Source organism: Accipiter gentilis, chromosome 12 (assembly GCF_929443795.1).
Source record: "Accipiter gentilis chromosome 12, bAccGen1.1, whole genome shotgun sequence".
In the NCBI taxonomy this organism is placed as follows: domain Eukaryota; kingdom Metazoa; phylum Chordata; class Aves; order Accipitriformes; family Accipitridae; genus Astur; species Astur gentilis.
Genome location: NC_064891.1, coordinates 25,529,594 through 25,551,069, shown reverse-complemented (window position 1 = coordinate 25,551,069; position 21,476 = coordinate 25,529,594). Strand labels below are relative to the sequence as shown.

At 54.6% G+C, this 21,476-nt stretch overlaps 2 protein-coding genes across 4 annotated transcripts; both read left to right on the top strand.

The window, feature by feature from the left end:
* The first annotated feature begins 6,291 nt into the window (after nucleotides 1–6,291).
* IBSP (integrin binding sialoprotein) lies at nucleotides 6,292–11,253 on the top strand. Of its 3 annotated transcripts, none has more exons than XM_049814851.1 (7): nucleotides 6,292–6,347; nucleotides 7,408–7,472; nucleotides 7,553–7,603; nucleotides 7,731–7,802; nucleotides 7,990–8,046; nucleotides 10,081–10,182; nucleotides 10,502–11,253. In XM_049814851.1, exons 2-7 carry the CDS (start codon nucleotides 7,419–7,421, stop codon nucleotides 11,081–11,083), a joined length of 918 nt encoding a protein of 305 aa, XP_049670808.1. In that variant the 5' UTR covers nucleotides 6,292–6,347; nucleotides 7,408–7,418; the 3' UTR covers nucleotides 11,084–11,253. The 3 variants fall into 3 exon arrangements, with proteins under 3 accessions (XP_049670808.1, XP_049670807.1, XP_049670809.1); XM_049814850.1 differs by having other exon boundaries at nucleotides 10,078–10,182; XM_049814852.1 differs by lacking the exon at nucleotides 10,081–10,182.
* A 2,154-nt stretch (nucleotides 11,254–13,407) lies between these two features.
* On the top strand, nucleotides 13,408–19,268 carry MEPE (matrix extracellular phosphoglycoprotein). The gene is made up of 5 exons (XM_049814845.1): nucleotides 13,408–13,465; nucleotides 14,221–14,292; nucleotides 15,868–15,921; nucleotides 16,679–16,771; nucleotides 16,882–19,268. The coding sequence occupies exons 2-5, from the start codon at nucleotides 14,233–14,235 to the stop codon at nucleotides 18,874–18,876; spliced, it is 2,202 nt and encodes a 733-aa protein (XP_049670802.1). The 5' UTR covers nucleotides 13,408–13,465; nucleotides 14,221–14,232; the 3' UTR covers nucleotides 18,877–19,268.
* The last annotated feature ends 2,208 nt before the right edge of the window (nucleotides 19,269–21,476 follow it).

The window sequence follows — 21,476 nt, the reverse complement described above, 5'->3', positions numbered from 1 at the left end:
CTGCAGGGAGGGAGCCGCTTGTGTTGGCCCTGCGCGGGGACGTGCCCAGCACCTGGCAGCACGCGTCTGCTAGGATGGACAGGTTTTTGGGGCCACTGGTGGTACCGGGCTGTCCCCATCAAATGCTGTTCATCCGTGTGCGAGCAGGGGATCCCGCTTGCCATCTGGAGGGGCTTGGTGGCAGGCAGCACTTCAGAGGGTGAGGTTTTTGGATGGCCAGAGATAGTGTGGGCAAGAGATGCTCACGTTGAGGGTTTTAAGACATTTTCTAGCAGCAGCCTGTGTGTTTGGGTTTTGCAGCGTGTGTCTTTGCACAGTGAGCATCTGAGGGGAGTACTCCCATTCTCTGCTGTAGGGCAGGCAAGAAAAGCAGCTGGGAAGGCTGACTGCAGGCTCTGCCATCGCTGGAGGTGTTCCTGCATCCTGTTTTGGGCTGATTGTGCAATGAAGTTGTAAGGGTCAGCTTGCCCAGTGGGTTAGGCAAGGATAAAAAATGGCCACGTCAATGTATACATTTTTCTTATCCACCCACATGGCATTTTTTGTGCGTTGGGGGTGGCCTCTAGAGCCGAATGTGGTGATTTACCCAGGAATCAGCACTGGGGTTTAAAGCAGATTTTTTTGCTTGCATTCAGGTTTGTGGAAACACGAGTCTGCATCATCTTAAAAGAAAAGTTTCTTGTTTATATTTTTGTCCTTTCCAAGAAGAAAAAAATCTATTTTTAATAAGTAGCCTGTGCGGCCAAAGCAGTGGGAGGGAGCAGCGCCGAGCCCAGCTACAGCTGCTGGACTTGGGGCGGCCACAGCACGCAGGCTGCATTTATTCAATCCCCTTATTTCCTGGCTTTGGTGGGAGAAACAGAGAGACCCTCATGACCCTCAGAGTACCTCTCCATCCAGCAGTGGCATTTTTTGCAGCAGAGCCAAGTGCCTTGAGCTTCCCATGTTGGGCTGAGCACCATAGCTGGCTGCAGGGCTTCTCCTTGGCCCCTGATTGTCTTTAGCAAAATGGGAATAACTCTGGAAGAAACAGTCTGATGGGATTGTCTCTTCTGCGCCCCTTGTGATGGATTTCTGTGACAGGAACTGCTCCTTGCCAGGCACGTGGTGAGGCCAGGAGAATTTGATTGTGTTTCTCTGCCCTTTTCAATGGGAAGGAAATTCCGTCAGAATTTCCATCAGAAAAACCTCTGACAGAATTGCTGCCGCCATCAATGTGAACAGAAGAAATGTCTCAACCATGGGAAAACAGCATCTGACCTCAGTGAAACCCCCAAATATTACAAACCTTTTTTGAATGCTCTAAGGAAATTTTTCTTCCAGCTCTCTTTACTGCCACGCACTTCAATGGGAAATAACTACACCCCCCGCCCCCAGCCCAGTCATGTCCTGGGAGTTTTGTTGTCCTCCCCAGCACTGTCCCAAAGAGTCAAGCATACAGGTTGACATCTGAAGTGCAAGCATTAGCATCCACCTGTATTGTGCCCCCAAACTTGCTACAGAGACCTTAAAGCTGCAGAGTGAGCAAGTGGTTTGTAGTTCAGTTTTTTCTGTTTTCACACACTGAAATACAAAGCTGCAAAGAGCTGGTGTTTTGTGTTAGCAGAACGCATGAAGTTTCTGAAAACAGGAGCTGAACCTGCAACTGGGGAGCTGAGGCAGCACCTGCCCTCTGCTGTCCCAGGCCTAATGCTGTTTCACCTAGAGGAAAAAGTATGTTCATTATAGTGTGAAAACTTTCAAAGCCTTCTTTTTGGAAAATAAAATGAGTGCCTGAGTGTTAAGGTATTTATTGCAACAGACATGTACTTGTCTGTGTATATATGGATACATACACAAGTGTTGTGCAACTCATCTATGTTCAAAATAAAAAACCCAGTACAAGTGCAGCAATCCCTTGCTGACACACAGCGCCATCTGCCTCTGTTGCGTATGGCAAATTTTTAAGCCCAAACGTGGTTTTTTCTGCAGGTTCAAGCAGTGTGTGCAGTGGCCAGGAGGTAGGCAGTCATCGCCAGCGTAGTGCTGGGAGCAGCACTCCTCCACGCCATCCAGACGTCTGACTGTCCGGGGACACTGATTTGACTTTCGCAGAGAGCTCAATACCTGAGCTGAGCATGCAGGTTGTTAGTGGATGCCTCTGCAGTGAACCCAGGGTGTCTGCCTGCTCTCCTCCCAAACATGGAGCCTTTGGGGGGGTTTATTTGTTTTTTTTCCTCCTGTTTCTGTCATGTGGCTGTGTTTGAGGGCTCTCACATGTGGATGGAGGCAGCAGACTGGTGGTGGGACCAGTCCTGGTAACTTATTCTATTTGGTGCACAGTTCCTTCCTCCTGAAAAAAAAATAAAACAAGCAAAAAAACCAGAGGAAATTTGATATACAGATATTGCTCAAACATGTGAGGATCTGGGTGGCGGCGGCGAGTGCTGGGTTTTGTGATAATGCTGTGACCTTGCCTCAGTGATTTGCTGGGTTTCTGCTCCCCAGAGTACAGGCTGCCTCAAAGTGCTGGCATAACAGAGCTACTCGTGGCCTGTGTTTTGCCAGGTATGTAAATAGCATTAATTTCCTTTATCTGGTTTCCTGCCTCAGAGAAAAAGGAAAATCATATGAAACGTTTAGTTAGAGAGGACCAATATACAAAGGTTGTGTACTGATAACTGAGGTTGGTATGTGGTGCATTTTAGGTGTTCTCCCCTCCCGCTTTTATTCTAAAATTGACTGCTTGCAAAATAATAGCAAGCTGCATGTCCAGCTGATGTTGGTTTGCATTTGGGTTTGTGCTGTGAGAGGTAAGGGGGATTGGGGATGGATCCTTTATTCTTATGCTGTTGGTGGTACACCCTCTCCTTGCTCATCACTTTGCTCCCCAGTTCGTGGCCATGGCACACACACTCCTGTCCCTGACAGCATGCAGGGAGATGTGGGAGCCGGGCCAAGCTCTGCCTCTGGTGCCTCCCCCCTGCCATTTTGAAGGTGCCCTGGCCACTGTGCTGCATGGCAGGGGTGCCCCTTTCCCTGCCTGCAGCAGCACCTTGGCCTCTCCCCACCATGCTCAAAATGTCCTTCTGGTTTTGTTTTCTTTACTTATTTTTGGCCCTGAGGTTTCGTTCAAGAATAGTTCCAGGGCGTGGAAATAGGACAGTGTAGCCCCGACCACAGCCTCGGCCCTGCGGTGGACCCGGGCAGGACCGGAGCACGCTGCTCTGCTCGTTTACCACCCTGCAAAATAATAATTAAATTTGGACACAGGAGCCGTGTCAGCCTGCACCAGACAGGGACGCTCTGACCATGAGGTCTTCACGGGCTCGGGCAGTTACATCAAAACCATATGCAGTGCCCCTGCTGGGCCATGCTGGGTGGAAGCCCACCCAGTTGCGGTGCAAAGCTGGTGCCAGCGGTTGGTGCAAACCCCATCAGCGGGTCATGGGACCGACGGCAGGGCTTGAGTGCAGCAGCAGCAGCTGCCTGGGGGGGTTCATCACTATCTGCTGTGCAAGGTCAGCGATGCGCCCATGCAGGGCTTGGGGAGCGGGCTGCCTGCGAAACCCCCAGCTTACTCACCAAAGCATGTAATGAGGAACACAGCAGCATACTTGTACAAGTTAAAAAACTGATGGGAGTGCAGAAGGGAAACCATTGCATTTGCACATCTGGACTTCATGCTGCATGTCTGCCTCGTCGCCTCAACATGCTCCTGAAAAATGCGGTTTTGCTGCTGTCACCTGTTGGCACATCCCCTGGAGGCAGGCGAGCTGTTCCGTGTTTTGTTTCCAACTGTTTATCTACAAAGGTGAGATTATTTTCATGAAGCTGTCAGATCCTGGGATCACTTTTAATAACAGATACCAAACGCTGCTTTGGGCAAATGGGTGAGCTCTCCAAGCCCTGCTGCCTTGGAGAGCCAGAGTTCTTGCAAAAGCATTAAGAGCTCAGTGCTCCAACCCTGAGATGTGATGCTTTTAAATTTTTTATTTTTTTTTTTAAATGAAAACATTTTGGATGCGTTTGGCCGACTTCCCTGCTGGTGTCCCTGCATGGTGGTGGGAGGTTGCCGCTGCTGGTGGCCTGCCCAGGCAGCACCCGGTCTCAGGCCCAGGAGCTAAACATAGGTGCCGGCTCCGCGAGTCACTTCAGCACATGTTAATTATCCTGGTGCTTTTTAGGGATCTTGGGTGAAATATGCGCTTTTATAGTCAGTTTTCTTTTTTTAAGCAGCCTGGAGCAGCAGCCCTTTAATTACATTAAAAATTGCCTCCCACCAGCACTCTCTGTTCCTCAGCCCTGATGAAATTTAAGCTCAAAGCTAGGCACATGCTCACTGCTCTCCTGTGCAGGGCAGCCCGTGATGGTGTGGGGCAGTGGGAAGCAGGGCTATCTCTGTCCTGTGTCCCCTGTATCACCCCCCAGCAGGGCAGCACCTCCAGCCACCCCAGCCCCACGGGGCTGGGGGGGGTGCCGGGTCCCTCACGATGCTGGTGTCTCTCTTTACCGGAGGCTGCTGTGTTGGCATTGGAAAACTGCATGGCTTCCTTTTTTTTTTTTTTTTTTTTTTTTTTTTCCCTTTTCTCTTTTTTTTGTGTGTGTGGGTTTTCCTGGCCTGGGGCGCCAGCTGAAAGCCACGGCCAGCTCCAGGCCTCCCTTGTAATTATGGCTCCTCACGGTGACACAACGGGCTTTGAAGCCCATGGGGCAGGCACAGCTGCGCAGTGCAGCCCCAGGGTTTGCATGGCGGGGACGCGGCCCAGATTGCTGCCAAGGCTGCTGGACCCCTGGGGGGCTGCAAGGGACCTCTCCCTCCTCGAAAGCATGCAATGTGCATGGCGTTTCATCAGCAGTTAGCAACTCCCCACAAAGTACCTGTTGATGTGGTGATGAGCAAGAAGACAAAATAACAACAACAAAAACCAGCTTTGTCTTTCTGGTCCTAACCTGGGAATTTGGTTAACTGGAAATCCTTTGCTTCCCATACAAATTCAGGCTCAAACTGGGCTTCCCTGGATGTGGGTGAGGCTTTCGACAAGCACAGCCCCCAGTTTTGAGCAGAAACATGAGCGTTCAGGTCTTTCACTGCAAAGCGGATTTTTCTGCCCTAAATAACCATAGTTTTATCACTGGCTAACCTATGTATCATCAACCTGCTTGAAGGCAGGCATTTTCCAGCCCTGCTGTTCCCTCTTTGAGGGTTGTAGAGCTGATTGCATTGGGTGGGATTTGCAATTCTCTTCACCCCTGTGCAAACTAAAGCTTCATTCGGCGAAGAATCAGTCCCCTGAGCTGCTGCAGCCCAGGCGCGTGCAGGAGTGGCAAGGGGCCTTTGCTGATGAGTGTAAGAAAAATCTGGGAAAGAGGGAGCAGAGGTGCACTGAGGAGCTGGGCAGCTGAAATCCCAGTGGGAAATGATAAATATAGGGAAAGGAGAAAGGATGTCCCTGCAGAGGCGCATGTAGGGGGGCAGCTGCAGCACCCGTGTGCCCCCATCCCCTGCTGTCAGGTGCAGGACAAGAGAGGTGGGCTCCGACCACTGGCTGTATCCTGCCACCAAGGTCCCTGCTGAGCTTTGGATGACTGTGAGGGTGGGGTTTTTGCCTTTTTTTGCCCCAGGCAATTATTCTGCTTTGCTGGGGTTGTGTACAGAGCTGCCAGATTTCACCTGGGCAATACCTGATTTTGGAGAGTAAGGGGCCGGCCCGGCCCCTGTGTGGGTCTGTGTGGTTCAGGGGGCACGAGAAACAAAGCAGACGTGCATTTTGTAGCATTGATGTGGCAGAAATGGCTCTCAAAGGATTGGTGACACCTGTATCCGAGTCTCCTTTTCTTTCCCTGCCCTTCCCAAGGCCCGTTTCACCTCTGCAGGCAGCCTGTAGAGGGATTTGTTTGGATTTAGCCTTTTTTTGTCTAATGGCTATGCCCAAGTGACTGTGGAGCTGGGCCTTTGAGGTTGGTCTTTTTTGTCTTCTTGAAAAAACAGTGACAGAATTTCCCCAAAAGGGAGGTAGACACCCCCCGAGAAAAGATTTCCCAATATTTATTTTAATTTAAACCCGGAGTGTTATTATACCCTCTGGCCTCCCGGCCGTTCCTCTGAGGCCAGACCCTCAATTAAGTGGCGTGGTGCAAACCTCCCCGGGTTTGGCAGCGGCGCGGGGTGCTATGTTTGTGCACCAAATCTGCCGGCGTTGAAGTTTGGGGGTTTTCTGGCACACGCTGTCGGGCTGGCGTCACTCTGGGCAGGGCGGTGACTGGCTTGGGAGGGGGCAAAAATAGACCTTATATCCCAGCAGGGCAGCGGCAGGAGGAAATCTGTGCCGGCTGACTCCACGGGTAGCCATCGGTGCTGTGGCAGGGTAAGCTTGCTGCTGCTTTTCCCAGCCAGGTTGTGCATTGCCATCTGCTTTTTGCAGGGGAATGGGGGGCTCAGCTTGCTGGCAGGGCTGGATGCTGCTTTTAGCCCTTTCCTGCGTCTGTGGCTTCATGAAGCATTCAGATGGAGGGGATGAGCATCCAGAGCTTTGCTGCATGGCCAGGGAAGCTAGCTTGTAGCCAGTTGTTTTCTAGCCCGAGTTAAACAAAGATGGAGAAACTTCAAGTGCAAATAAATATAATAACTCCCCCCAAACCTCAGCACAGCTGATGGTGGGTTTAGCTGGAACAAGGGTAGGAAGAAGGAAGATTAGTAGGCTTGACTGAGCCTGGGGGCATGCCAGGAGCATCCCTCCCTGGGGGGAAGCTGGGACGCTGCAGGAAGGGTCGGGCATGCTCCTTGCTGGGGCTGGGATGGAGGAAGGCAAGCCAAGTTTTGGTGCTTAGGGGGTGCATCTTGGACATGCCCAGAGCCAAGCCTCCCCCCTGGATATGCCTATGGAGGTCTCCTTGCATTACTTGCTGCTATTTTTGTCAATGGCAGACTGTAGAAGCTGGTTATATTCATTTATTTGTTTGCTTATTTATTTTTCCTCAATGAGGTTAAACTCTCTGTGGTGTAATTCCCAGGGGTGTTGCTCCCTGGGGAAGAGCCAGAGCAGGTTGCAGGGCTCTGGGAGGGCGGCCACTGTTGCATCTCCAACGGGAGGTGTCCCCACTCACTTGCTGCTGATGGGGAAGTAGGGGCAAGTAGTCCTGCTCAGGGAAAGCAATGTGTCCACTAACGGGTGAAACTTCCTCTTCTGGTATTTTGTGGCTTCTTGCAAACCCAAAATGTAGTCATGGAAATTGAGGCAGATCTGTCAAAAAAAAAAGAAGGACTTGGGTCTCTGGAGGGGTTGGGTGACCCCACTGAGAGGAGACTGGAGGTCAGCCTTTCTTCTCCCTGCTCACCCATGTGGACACAAACACCTGTAAGATTCGGGGAAGTGACGGTGCTTTCTGGCTGAAGAGCAAGGCTTCACTGTGTTTCACTGTTCCTAGAGAAAGCAGCCATGAGGACTGCCCTGGTCTTCGCCTGCCTGGTGGGTATGGCGTGTGCCTTCTCGGTGAGTTCCGGGCAGTGGGGGGACCCCCCAGCCTCGCTGGGGCTGGTGTGGGGTGCGTGCCAACTCAGCCTTTCCCCCAGGTCAAGAACTGGCTGTGGCGAGCCAAGTCGGATGACTCGGACGAAAACGCGGTAGGGTCTCCCCCCACCCTGCGTGCCCAGCCCCACCCAGTGCTGGCCTTGAGGACGAGGATGTTTCAGTCACTCCTGTACCCAAGCCCACAGGCTGGTGGGATTTACCCCCTTCTTCTCCTGGTAGGTGTTCAAGAACAGGCACCGGTATTACCTGCACAGATATGTCTACGTGCATCCCCTGCAGCAACGGTACCAGGTGGGTGCTTCAGAAGGGTTGCTGATGCTTCACTGCCCACCAAATGCAGATATCAGCCCAAATGAGACAGAGGCATGTTCTGTGCCCCATCTGCCACTGGCCCGTAGGGCTGGGCTAAGACCGTTGTGCTCATGACACCGATGGAGACCCACCACCCCTGCTACAGCTCGGTTTTCCCTCTCCTTAGGGCACTGACTCATCAGAAGAAGAGGGGGACGGCTCAGAGGAGGAGGAGGAAGGGGGGGTGAGTATGGCAAACCAGCAGCCTGCAAAACAAATATGGGAATTTGGGAACTTTCTTTGGGTTTGTAGTGTCTGCTCATCAGCATTTGTGGCCGCTGACCGCCCACAGCCTTGCACTCTGGATGTGACTGGATTTTCTACTCTGGGCTTTATTTTATTATTTTTTGTATCTTTTTTTCCTTTTTCTTCTTTTTTTAAAGAGGATGGGCAGGGAATGCACCAAACAACCCTGAGACAAACTTCCTGGGTTTCCATTTTCAGGTGGCTCAGAAAGGAGCAGGACAGTCCAAAGGGCAGAAGCAGGGATGCTCACATGCAAGGCAAAAGGCACTGTTAGGGCCTCCTCTTACCTTCCCCTTTGAGGGTGCATTCCCTCCAGAGTGCTGATAAAATTGCTATGGCAAATACGGTTATGCTCTGCACGCGTGCGTGTGGAGGGACACAAACTGTCACTATACTGGGAATTGCATGTTTGTACCAGCCCAGCTGGTAATGCTGCTCCTGTCTGCTGGGTCAACAGGAGCTCAGGCACTGCTGCATTTTGCAAGAGTCATCCGGGTCCAAAATTAAATGCCAGGGATTACAAAGATCTCTTGTGCCTCACCGGGCTGCAAATGCTCAAAAATAATCCAGTGCTCTCAGGCACACAGGTGCTTTGAGACAGGGATCTGGCATGCTTGGAAACCTATGTGTCAGGTCTGATCACATCTTTATTATTTTTTTTTTTTAATTTAATGATTCAAATGCTAATCTCAGGGGTCTTTTTAACAGGAGTGTAAGCCTGGGCATCTGGTCCTAAAACCCTCTTTGGAGGCCCGCCTGGGGCTGGGATGCAGCACAAGGTGGCCTTGTCCCCCAGGTGCCTCTGCCAGCCCTGGCACTTCCCTGCAATTTGCTGCTTTCTGCCTGTTGTTCTCCCCTACCACTGCAATCACTAGGGATAACTTTGAGTAGTGGGATGAGACAGCCAAAGGAGGAATTTCATTCCCAAGGAAGAAATTAAGTGACATGCAGGAATGCAGCTGCTCTTTGGGGCTGCCCCTTTTGCTTCAAGAGCACCAGAGCAGTGGCCATTCCTGGGCAGGGATGCTGCATGCCTTCACTGACAGGGGTTGGTCAGCAAGATAAATCGTGATGAAAGGCCCCAAGGTCAGTTATAGGTATGTAAAGAGCACTGTTATATCGGCTGCTAGATGCGGGGGCATCGCTTCCATTGGCACAGCCGGCTACACCATGCAATTTGGTGGCTCCTCCAGTGGAGACGAAAACAGCCTGGGTTTTCTCTGGCATCAGATGCACCCATACTTTAAGTGTCTGAGCTGGCCCAAAACGCCAGGGTGAGCATCGTTGGTCTTGGCGCACAAGCAGCAGGGATTGCCCACGGCAGGGATGGCAGTGACCCCGCATCTCCCTGCCACGACTGGGTTCCTTTGCCAGTGACAAGGTGCTCCTCCTCCCAGGCTGGGGACAGGGTGAGCTGCCCCACCAGCTCCTCAGTGGTTGCTCCAGGCTCTGATTGCGTTTGGGTTATTCGTTGCTTTTTTTTTAGCGGCAGGGACTGCTCTGCACCCTGCTAAGAGACCCACTCTGCTGCGTGGTCTCTGGGGCTGAGTGGTGCTGATGGCTTGTTGCTGGTAGGGTTTGGGCTCATGCCTGGCTTTGAGCTGTCACGCTCTTGCCAACTATCTACACCTGGTGTGTAGTGTGTCTGCATGTAGTGTGCCTGTGGCTTGCTTTGTTTATTGGAAACTGGGAGACGTAACTTCAAAAGCAAACCTTTAGATGCTTTGTAAAGCAAAATGTGTAGCCAGAATGGGAACACCCGACTCCAGCCACCACAACTTAATTGCAAGGCTTGGGCTGCCCTGCTGCATCTTCTCAATTTCAGCCTGGGGCGAGACCCGTGGGAAAGCAGGAAACTCAGAGCAGCACCCAAACACTGTGTGGGGATGCTGTGTGTCCCCCTCACTGCTGGGAGGGTTGCGGTCCACTCCTGCTGCTGACCACCTGCCCTGTCCTCTCCCTATCCCAGCAGGAGCCATCCCATGCTGGCATAGAGGCAGCTGGCCACCCCGCTGGAGCAGCCCCTGGGGACAGCCAGGGCAGGCTGGGAGGAGACATCATTTCTCCCCAGCAGGTGTGGTTTGGGGAGCTGGAGGGGTGCAGCCAGGGGGGGGGGGGGCGGTATGTTCACTGCATGCCCACTTGCACCCATGGGGTGCCCTGCACCCTGTTTCTGCCTGGGGGGTCTGCTGCGCAATATGCCCACAGCTGGGCCGAGCTCTGGGCATTAACCCGACAGGCGGGTCAGAAGGGGCACCCCAAAAAGGCAGCCTTGCCATGCAAGGCATGGGGGGGACGCTCAGCTGTGCCCATGCCTGCCCCACACCACGTGGCACTGAAAAGCTACAACCTCCTGACACCCAACTAATGTCATGTTATTTTCCCCCCGCCAGGGCAAGAGCTGCCAAGGACCCCTGAAGGGGGGCAGGAGCAGCACTGCCGGCAAGGGGGGTGACTCTGAAAATGAAGACAGCGATGAGAATGAGGAGGAGGAGGAGGAGGAGGAAGAGGTGGCCGAGAATGAGAATGGCATCAATGGCACAAGCACCAACACCACTGAGAAGGCAGATGGACCTCACGGCAATGGCACCGCGGTGGCTGAGGAGAGCACTGGCACAGCTGAGGAGGAGGAGGAAGAAGAGGAGGAAGAAGAAGAAGAAGAGGAAGAGGAAGAGGAGGAGGAGGAAACTGAAGTGACCACCACCACCAGCACCACCGGTGAAGACGGGCTGTCCCAGGCAACAACCATGGGAGATGGGGGACCCACAGATGCCACCACAGTTGGGGAGCAGTGGGAGTATGAGGTGACGGCTGCGGACCACAGACGGGGGGAGGAGGGCACCACCGATGGCAGCTACAGGGATCAGGATGAGTACACCCGTGGGGACAGCTACCGGGCCTATGAGGATGAATATGGCTACTACAAGGGGCACGGCTATGACGTGTATGGCCAGGATTATTACTACAGCCAGTGAGTGGGCAGGGGGGCAGCCCCAGTGCTGCCCCCCTCCTGCCCCATCCCACTCAGGAACATGTATCCAAAGGCTCACTGCAGCTGCTGCATGCCAGAGGGGACACCAGGAGGCTTGCGGTGTGCACCGGCTCTGTCCCAGGCTTTTTTTTGTATCTCACAACGCGAAATGAAATAAAGCAACTGAACTGAGCTCATTGGTGACGAAGGGTTTGCTGCCAAATTTGCTGGGGTCAGTGGGGTGGCATGGCAATTGGTGGGCTGAGGGGCTACGGGTGCTCATGCTGCTCAGGGTAAAATCTCTTTGTTCTAGCTCAGATGCACATAAAAGGGGGGAAGAACAGAAAGGCTAACTAGGAATGCCTCTGTAGAGTCCTCTCCGAAAAATGGAAGGGCATTTTTAGGGTCACTGCTGTGGGATTACTGCTGTAGAGTTGATGTGAATTTGCAATATGTGGGTGATGATAACATTACCATGTCTTCCACTTCTCAGTAGTATGTCTCTCATGGCCTGACCACACACCAGGCAATATTAGTAAAGACATTAATTTCTCTTTCCGTGCATCACTAGCTGTAGATGCACACTGCTGTAATGACAACTTTTCTTCTGCATCCCTGCACCAGGCATGTGGCTCCCACCGATGCTGGGCACCTTGGATGTGTTTCAGACACTGGTGCTGCAGCCCAAAATGGTCCACGACTCTCCCTGCCACACAGCCTCATCCCCAGCGTAAGGTAGGGCTGTCACAGTGACAGCAGTGCATCCACTCACCTCCTGCATAAGGGATGAGGATGCTTGGCTTGTGGTCCCCAGGATCCCTGCCCGAAGTCACCTTCCCACATGACTGTGGCCCTGGCCAACTGGGGATCAGCACCACAGACCGGGAAGGACAAAATCTTGTTGGGTTCCAGGCAGTTGCTGCCATTTAGGAAAAGCAATGGCCCTCATGCATGGCTTACGGTAGGTACCGCACTGCCCTTGCACTGCTGGAAAGGAAACCTGTGTTCAGCTCCCAGTATAGGTTTCTATTCTTGCAGCAGCAAGCTGCTGGCCACTGTACAAAACCGCCTCTGTGTGCCAAAGCTGGGCTGCAGCTGCTGGGGTGGCAGGGGTTGCTGCCTGCAATGTGGGCACCCATGGGGCCAAATCCCTAAAGTGGCACTGGGGTGCCCCGCACATGCTCGCAGCTGGTGGGGGACACACGAGAGCCTCATCATCCACATCCCCAGGGGGTGCCCAAAGACGTCAGGGAAGCAGCACGGACAAAGGGCCCTGGTGCTGCCAGGGGCTGGGTCCCACTCCCATGGGGCACCCAGCCTGGTCCCATGTGCGTCAGCCCCCCCAGGCATCTGGCCAAAACTCTGCCTCCCTGAGCCAAGAGGCACCGGCTGGCTGCTCCAGTACCTGTGGGGCAGCATCCAACCATGGCTCCCTGGCTGGTGGGAGAGGTCAAGTTTCCTCCTGGCTCTGAGAGTTGCTCCTGCCTGAGGCTGGATGCTGACGGTTTGAGCATTTCTGGCGTTAATGCAGAGGTCATGCTTGCTCTCAGGGTTTGGGTCGGGGCAGGGCGGCAGGTGGGATGGGAGGTCTTGTCACCCACCACCACAGTGAGCAGCTGAGCCAGGCTGGCCACAGCAGGGGGAACCTCCCTTGGCATTCACGTAGGCGACCAGCAATACCACCAAAGCTAGAGGGGTCAGGAGGAGAGTACATACGTATGTTGTGCACATCCTCGTAGCACCTTCCCACAGCAAAGGTGGGCTCAAAGGGACCTGTGCAAGCAGTGCAGAAAAAAAATCTTTCTTTTTTTCTTTTTTTACTACTCTTCTATTTTGGACTTGCACTGGTCTTACCTCAGGGGGGGTTGAGGTTGAAACCCAAAAAGCAAGTGTCGGAGGCTATGGCGTGGTGGTGGCTCTCAACTTGGCCATCTCAACTTGGCTGCCCCGTGGAGCAGTCATGGCTGCAACTGGGCTGGGCTCAGTGTATCAGCCTTCCCTTTCTGCAGCCCTGCCAGCTTTCCCATATCAGTCACGGTGAGCATGCTACGACCCACTGCATCCCCTCTTATCAATAACCAGGCTGGATGTGTGCCATGCTAAGATCTGTGTTAATCATCGAGCAATTTCGCCTTCAGAACAGATATTTATAAACTGTGCTTTCTGTTTATCCAACCAGGTGGAACATTTGATAGCTGTCTTCCACCACAAACACATTTTTAGCTGGAAATTACTCCCCCTGGTTATCTGCGGGCACTGCCAGCCCTGACAAATGTCCCTGGGCAGGAGCTGATTGGCTCTGCGTGCCTGGGGCCAACTTTAAATTTCAGCAAAGTGGGCACAGCCTCCACGGTCTGCTGCTGGGACCTGTCTCCGACAGCGAAAGGTAATCTTCTTACCTAGTTTGCCTCCCCTGTCTCTCCCCAGCCCTTTGGCTCTGCCCTCCCTGAGCAAGGCATCTCCTGCTTTCACTCTGGACAAGCCGCAGTGGGCACGGGGAGACAGCCCGAGCCTCAGCTGCGTGCATCTCTGCATTGCACTCTCTTGAGCCTACCTTGCTTTGTATTGCTGATCCTTGTGCATGAATTTCCTCCCGATGTTTTCCGGAGCAACACTTGCATGGCTGAAAATAGTCTCCCGCCGGACCTGTGAGCCCAAGCCAGGGTGGATGGGTGATGTGAGAATTAGTAGCCAAAAGAGCTATTGTCTCCTGCCATTTATCAGTGCTATTGAAAGCAGCACGCAAGTTTCTTAACTCAGACTTACGAATGTACGGCTAAGCCTGCAGTGGTTTTGGTGGTCATTTATTGCAAATATCCACCTAAGCTGCTTTGACGGTATGAGTTAAGAAGCTTTAACACCTGGTGCTGGAGCACCCACTCGGTGCTGCTGGCCGTTCCTGTGTCCTTGCCTCACCACTGCATGCACATGACAAGAGCATCGCCTTTGCTGTGAGGAGTGCAGAAAGGCAGAGCGATGCTGAGGGCCACCTCAGAGGCTGGGGAAAGATGAGCTGGATAACCCCGCTGCCATGGGGGCTTTGGGACAGCAGGAGTTTTTGTGTTGCTGCTGACTGGGACTGTTGGGGACTGCAAGTCCTGGGAAGACAAACTCCAGTGACACTTTGCTTTGTGCCCCCAGGAGCTGCCCAAGATGCAAACAGCCCTTGTGTGCCTGTGCCTGTGCCTGCTCAGCACGGCCCTCTCAACACCCGTGAGTATGGCTCTCCCCAGCTTCCCAGCGTGCCACCGAAAGTGTGGGGTATACCACATAGCGTGCCCCGGGATGCTTTCAGCAGCAGGAAAACATGAGTTGTACTTGTGTGTAGCACCTCTGGGGCTTGGTGGAGGTTTTGAGGTGCTGGCACAGAGGTGAACCCAGCAGGAAAAACATAGATTAGCACTGAGGTGCCTGATCATGTCGCTTTAATTTAGCAGTTAGGGCATTGTACAAGGGCTGGTCTGGGTCACTGTAACTCTTCCCCTTGATTTCTGCAGATTTGGAATCTGCCCAGAGCTTTTGGCCTGGGAACAGCCTGAGCAGAGCCACAAGAAGGGAGGCGTAGGGAGGATGCTTGCCTTATCCATGTGGGTAACAGGGGTCAGAGGAGTGCCTCCAATTATATTCCAGCTCTCCTAATACGAAATTTGGTCAGATATAACTGAAACAAAGGGTAAACTAAGATAAATATAATAGCAGCATTTTTTGTCCTGCATAACTCCTGCCCAACATACTAAATATACAGCTAGAGTGAAAATCTGCTCCCAGCAAAGGCTTGCTTTTCCGGCAGGGTAAGGAGGAGGCAAACTACGTCTTCCCTGAGGGCTGGGCCCCAGCCAAGTGTCTTTTAGCCCCCAAGACAAGCTTGCACAACCAGATCTGTCACAGGGCAGCACAGGGAAAGGCAATAAATCAGCCCAGATTAGCTTTTCAGATGGAGGCACAGAAGAGAGCTGGTTAATACTCTGCTGCATAACCAGGGCGGTAATCCAGCCTTTGACATTGTTCACAAACAATGGAATAGCCCAGGAATATTTAACACTCTGGGGCATGTTTCCGCCCCTTTCAGCTGGGCTTGGGGTGCTTCAGTGGCTGATTTTGCTAAGACTTGAGGGGGCTGCCCTCCATGGGGCTCTCTGCCCCTCTGGCATGGAAGGAATGCCCTAAAATGGTTTGGTGGGTCTCACAGGATGCTCCCACCTCCAGGTCCCCCATCCCTGATGGATGCACTGGCCAATACATCCCAAAAGATGACAGGATAACTGGGGGAAGCTGAAAGCTTGCAAGCATGTACAGAAACCTGGCTGTGAGGGCACAGGTGTTGCTGCTCACTTGCCCAGTAAACAACGGGAATCACCACCAGTTAACCAGGTCCTGGCTCCCATCGCAGTCAGATCCCAACCATAAGTTGGAGCATTGTGGTGTGAGCAGTGGTGCCATGTATTAAAACTGCTCTGGAATGAAAATTCTCTGCAGCAGAATCCAGTAAAAGGGTATTTGCAAACAAACAATGTCCTATTAAAAGTAGCATGCAATGCAAGTAATACTTTTCAGACCCTGGAAATGGGGTTTTGACCTTTCCTACTATTGCTGGCTTTAAGCCAGGACCCGAGGTAGCACCTGGAAATTTATTGGCTTATCAACACAGTTTTCCCACTGTTCCCTGGACATCATGGCGTGCCCATCACACTGGGCAGGGTGGGTGGCTGGCAGCGGGCATTGGCAGGTGCCTGGATGCTGGAGCAGCATTTGACACCTCGTCTCTCGCTTGTGTTTTGCTGCCCGCAGGTGCCACCACCGCTGCCTGGGAGAGCTGCTGGGAACTGTGTGGGACAGCACCGGGTATGTCCCCCCCTGCCCCATCCAGACCCCGTGGGGTGCCCTGCACTGGGGGCGCAGGGAGAAAAAGCCGCTTCTGGAGGGAAGGCCCAGTGAGCTGCAGAAAAAGACCAGTGGTCCCCTCGCACCTGAGCAGCCCTTACAAAGAGCAGGGGAGAGCAAAGGTGTGATGTGCTCAGGGAAGGGAAAGGCTCCCCCCCACCAGCTGCTCCTCTGCCCCTGTCCAGCCCCAGAACACAAATGCTTGGTATATCCACAGGTAAGGTTGTAAAAGTCCCAGGCCCAGCTGCTACGGGTTTTTTTCAAAGTGTATCAGTGTAAAATACATCAGTAGCAAAATTCAGATGAGTAATGTGGAAGAAAATGCCTGGTTTTGCCTATTGGAAGCCAGCTCCTGTCCTTCCAGTGCTTAGGTCACCTTCAGTCCCATCACTCATGTCTGATGGGACCATCAACCAGATTGTTTATTCAAGTCATAAGCTACCTTGCAAAAAAAACCCCTACAGCTCCTGAAAGCAAGCAAAGGCAGAAAATGACCCCAAGGAAAAACCAAACCCTGGAGCCCAGGAGGCGAGCACACGCATCCTGCCCAGGTCGCTGCCCATGCTGTCGGCCATGAGGTGGTGGGAGCTACCGCCCACCCTGAGGCCCCAGCGGGTGCTTGTGGGACCCTGCTGCAGTGCCAGGCACAGCAAGGGACGCTCCTACTGTCACATTTAATAAGAAAATTCTAGGGTTTGGGTATTTTCTTCCCCACCAGATACTGCTGAAAGGCTGCAATGCCAAGCACGGCTTCTACGTTTTCAAATATGTCTACTCATTTTCGACACGGAGGAACCAGACACAGATAAAGGTGAGGAGGTGGCCAGGTAGCACAGCAGGACCCTGGCTTGGCTGCGGCACCCCACGCAGCCAGGAGGTGCTGGGGCTGGGCCTGACCTCTCCCTTGTGTGTACTGCACAGAAGGAAGAGGCCGACGGCCAGAGTGCTGCCCCCGGCCGCCAGCTGGGTGACGACAAAGCCGGGCAGGGGCCAACGGAGGACCGGGTGGCCCCGGAGCAAGGTGACAACAGGAGCACTGATACAATGGAGAACGGGACTGGCCTCAAGCCCGAAAACCGCAGCGCCCCGGGCACTGGCAGGGATGTTCACAGTCCTCGCCCAGGCACCGGCACACGAGCGCGTGGGGGTGTCGGTGTCGTGGGTCCCACCTCGGCCAGCTCAGAGGGCAGCGGTGACCTGGATTTGGTGGTTGAAGTTGATGGTGGTGTTTCCATTCTCCCCCAGGGTGGACGCCCCGGAAAGGCCGTGGCAGGGAACATCTCCACTGTCAGGAGTGAGGACAGGGATGATGGTGCCCCCAGTGGGGTCCCAGTGGAGGGGGCCATGACAGCTGGGAGGGAGAGGGCCCCTGCCACCAGAGGGGCTGGGGATGATGAGGGCAGTGGTGAGGCCACCATCCCTGGCCAAGGGCAGGAGGGGATCATGCGGGGCACAGGGACAGGAGGCGCTACTCTCGCCTCTGTAACTGAGAAGATGGAGGATGTTCAAGTTGATGCTGAAGGTGTGGATGAATACGCTTACATCCCAGACTCGGGCAGCGTCGCCGTCACCCACGGGAAGGTGGGCAGCACAGCGAGGGCCACCAGGTTCACCCAAATCTCTCCAGACAAGGATGACAAAGTCAACATCTTCATTGGGAGGGCCAACATCCATGTAGGGGAGCAAGAAACCACCCAGGCTGGTGCAACTGTAGGAAGCAAGGATGATGGCATGCACGCTGTGGGAACCAGCAGCCCCCTGCCCAGGCTGGGTGTCACTGCTCCACACGACAGTGATGATGATGATGGCATCCCTGCTCGCAGGCAGCCTGAAGAATTGACTACCACAGCCACGCTGAGCCATGCGGACAGTGTCACCAGCAGCCCTGGGGATGGCCATCCCACAGGAGATGACGAGGAAGCTGCCACCACCGTTGGTGATGAAGAAGGACAAGGGGCCCCCAGCCCCTGGAGGGTCGCTGATGGTGTCACTACCATCCCCGAGGAGGCTGGCATCCATGGGAGCAGTGATGATGAGGCGAAAGGTGAGGGGCAGAGGTTCGACAGGAGGCCGGGCCACCTGGCTGTCACCACCCCCCACCAGGTGGGTGACGAGGAGGCCAACGCCGCTGTCCCAGCAGAGGGGGCCAGCATCCGCCTGGGCACCACCATGGCCTCCCCTGGGGTGAGCGAGGGCGACTGCACCACTGCTGTGGAGATGGCCGGTGGCCGCACGGCAGGTGAGAGCACCATAGCAGGGAGAGGGGGGAGCGGGGAAGTGCGGCCAGCCACCCCCCAGCCCCATGGGGAGGGATGGCCCAGGGTGGGGGTGAGGGTCCGGCCTGGGGGAGCAGGGCTGGACAAGACACCCAGGATGGACAAAGTGCTGTCCCCACGCACAAAAGCCGTTAGCCGGGTGTCAAGCGGAGCCCAGATAAGGGCTGACGGCCGTGACGGTGATGCAGGGGGCAGGCCGCGCACCACTGAAGCAGGGGGCAGTCCCCCTCCGCCGGCAGGGCAAGCCAGGGGCAGCACGGCAGCGGTCAAAGGCCAGGAGCGAGGGCGAGGTGATGAGGCGGCGGTGTTGGGGGCCCGGAGGGGCCACCTCCCCAGGCACCATGGCAGGAGACCAGGGTCCAGGGGACCAGGGGCATTTGCGGCGCTGGGCCACAGCAGGCAGGTGGACCAGGTGAAGCGTGCCGACGAGCTCCACGTCCGTGAGCGGGCTTTTTATGCCCTTGGTGGGGCGGGGGGCGGCCCCCGTGGCTCCTACACCAGCCTCGGGAGTGCCGACAGCAGCCAGTCCTCTGAGGGGGAGCAGGGCAGCCACAGCGACAGCCGACAGACGGGGCTGCGGCCCTCGGGGTGGGGAGCCCCAGGGCACCCCCATGGCCACTGGAGCCAGGGGGGCCTCTGAGGGACTGCCGGTATCCACCACGGCGGGCTCCAGCAGTGGAGTTGGGGGGGGGTCCCACATGTTGTGTCCCCCCCAGCATCCCCGCTGAGAGCGCTGCTCTTGCTTGGGTGAGAGGCACCCTGCACATTGCTGGGGGTTGCATGGTGCTTCGCAGCCCAGGAGCCAAAAATCACTGGTTCATGCAATCCTGCTGTTAATTTGAGGGGGCTGCATCCAGCGCTGTTACAGCGATACATGGGTTTGCTGTGCTAGACAGCCATGTAACGGCAATCGTGCTACACGGCATAGGGTAGCATTGTTCGTGCACTGATGCGAAGCGAGTAAATAAACGGTGGGAAAAAAGCCTCTGTCATCACAGTTTCACTTCCAGCCTAATGGAGAAATAAAAGCATTTCTGTACCTAAGGCTCTGCTGACTTTGTTGTTTGCCACAGGACTTCAGGCAGCTGCTTTGCCACAAGCAGTGTGCTGCCGGGTGGCTGGTCCCCCAGCACATCCCTGGCCCAGGCATCACCTCTGGGGCTGCAATTTGGGCAAATGGTCCTGCACGTCCCTTCCTTGGGGTACCAAACCCCACTGGCTCCTGCCCAGGGCTACCCGCCTCCCTGAGCAGTTTGTTGTTGCTGGGGAGCCCCATAGAGCATCACCCACCTTGGCTCGTCCATCTCCTGCAGTGAGAAATCCCCATCACGCCCTCCGGCACACTGCCAGCACGCTTGCCGGTCCCACCGCCCTCCCAGCAGCACCACAACACCCTGGCTGTGCCGCCGCCATTCCCACCACTGTCCCCTGCACGCAAGCCAGCCTGGGCTTTGACACGCTGGAGCCGTGCCGCCAGTGGTGCCCAAAGTTAATCACTGTTTATGCAATTGCAGGTTGCCTTTTCTGTCTGAGAAGCTGCTAAAACAGGCGTGCTCAGCAGCATGCCAGATCAAACGGCACAGTGGGAGCGGCATCGTGCCTCGCAGGGAGACGTGCCACCCTCAGCACACTCGAGAAGGGACTCCCTGCCGGCCCTGTGCCCATGAGGGGAGAGGGGGTGGGAGCAGCTACGATGACAGCAATGTACCCGCAGAGTGCCTGCTCCCCTGCCCTCTGTGTGGCCACACACAGGGAAGGGGCAGGTCTTGTTTGGGGCCACTTGGTTCCTGTGGATCGCTGCATGGGTGATTGATGCTGGGAGCACCAGTTCAAGGATAACACTGTGTATCTCACTGGTGCTATCAGTAGCACCAACAGTCGGGGCTGTGCCTTGCTAGAGCTCATGCTCTCCAGTGGGAAGGATCAAAAATTGCATGTGGCCACTACGCTCCACACCAGGGCATGAAGCCCCGGTGCCCCCAGGGCAGCCGCAGCAGGCAGCCTGGTGCCAGTGCCATGGGGACATGGAGGTTTAAGCAGACTGCAGCTTCCCAGGTGTGGGGCAGCATGCACAAGACCTTCAAAGGCTCAGGGACCTCCTGTGCTGGCCCACCCGGCTCAGAGCGGAAGGGGCTGCAAGGCTGCTGGCAGCCTGGGCTGGGTGACTTGCCCCAGGAATTGCCACGTCACATCACACCCCAAGTCTGACGGACCATGGTGATGCTCCAGGGAGCTCGGGCTTAGCATATGCTGTTGCCTGGCAAAGGAAGGGGGTGGTTGTGGGGTCTCACCGCTGGCAGGGCTGGGACTGGTAGGTTTGCAGCCTCATGGGGACCCCAGCATGGTGCCAAGCCACCTCTACAACAGATCCTGACCACATCCTTGTCCACGCCATTGAGCAACATCCAAAAGCAAGTCCTCGGCACCATCTAGTGGAATAAAAAGTCTTTTGCTGGGAACGTTTTGTGCCTATTGAATGACGCCCAGCTCTGCTTGGTGTCAGGATGGACACTGCTGCCATATTGACCCTCTGCTTTCCAGAGCTCCCACGGAACCCTGCCTGAATGGCAAGGTCAGGTATAAAACTGGCTAGTTTAGGTATAAACGTCATACATTTATAAAACAGCACTACCTCCTTGCACAGCTGCTGTTAAAGCACCTGGAATTTTTGTGCAGTGATCCTGGCTCTACATCCTCAGGCATATGGCATTTTGGGATGCTCACCCCAAGCCCCCTCCTCACCACCACCAAGGTGCATGGCTCTGCTCTTCCAAAACTCCCTTGCCAAATAGCACAAGTGGCCACTGAGCAGACCAACTCCAAGTTTCCCATGGAAAGGATTTTCTTGAAGTATTGGAGCAAAGTGGGGAGCTGGTATTTCCTCGCAGTGAAGGCTGGGCTGATGAGCACTGGCAGGGTGGCTCACTGCCACCCCTCGCATGGCAACACCCACAGCAAGCTTACAGCTGGGCTAGAGGTGGCCACCAGGCCTGGGAGGTGTTTTTCTGCGGCTCTTTGGTCTTTGGCTCTGCTGAGCTGTGTATTTTCAGGGAAAACTTTAATTTAGACCTTTAATATATATGCATTTACTTCCTGTTCCCCTATGTTGTTATGTTTTTTTTACTGAAAGGCAGCAGTGATTTATCATCAGGCATTTCTTCATGTAGGAATAGCAGAGGCTGTTGCTGAAGTTCCTTAGGGTCTCTCATCCCCCCTTAAGTGAGTGAACACAAATGAAGA

Bases quoted from the DNA above. Each gene is read 5' to 3' on its own strand.
- IBSP (XM_049814850.1), top strand. From the start codon at position 7,419: ATGAGGACTGCCCTGGTCTTCGCCTGCCTGGTGGGTATGGCGTGTGCC. The intron at 7,604-7,730 runs GTAGGGTCTCCC...TTCTCCTGGTAG, and splicing joins ATGACTCGGACGAAAACGCG to GTGTTCAAGAACAGGCACCG. The intron at 10,183-10,501 runs GTGTGGTTTGGG...TCCCCCCGCCAG, and splicing joins ACATCATTTCTCCCCAGCAG to GGCAAGAGCTGCCAAGGACC.
- MEPE (XM_049814845.1), top strand. From the start codon at position 14,233: ATGCAAACAGCCCTTGTGTGCCTGTGCCTGTGCCTGCTCAGCACGGCC. The intron at 14,293-15,867 runs GTGAGTATGGCT...TGCTGCCCGCAG, and splicing joins GCACGGCCCTCTCAACACCC to GTGCCACCACCGCTGCCTGG. The intron at 16,772-16,881 runs GTGAGGAGGTGG...TGTACTGCACAG, and splicing joins GGAACCAGACACAGATAAAG to AAGGAAGAGGCCGACGGCCA.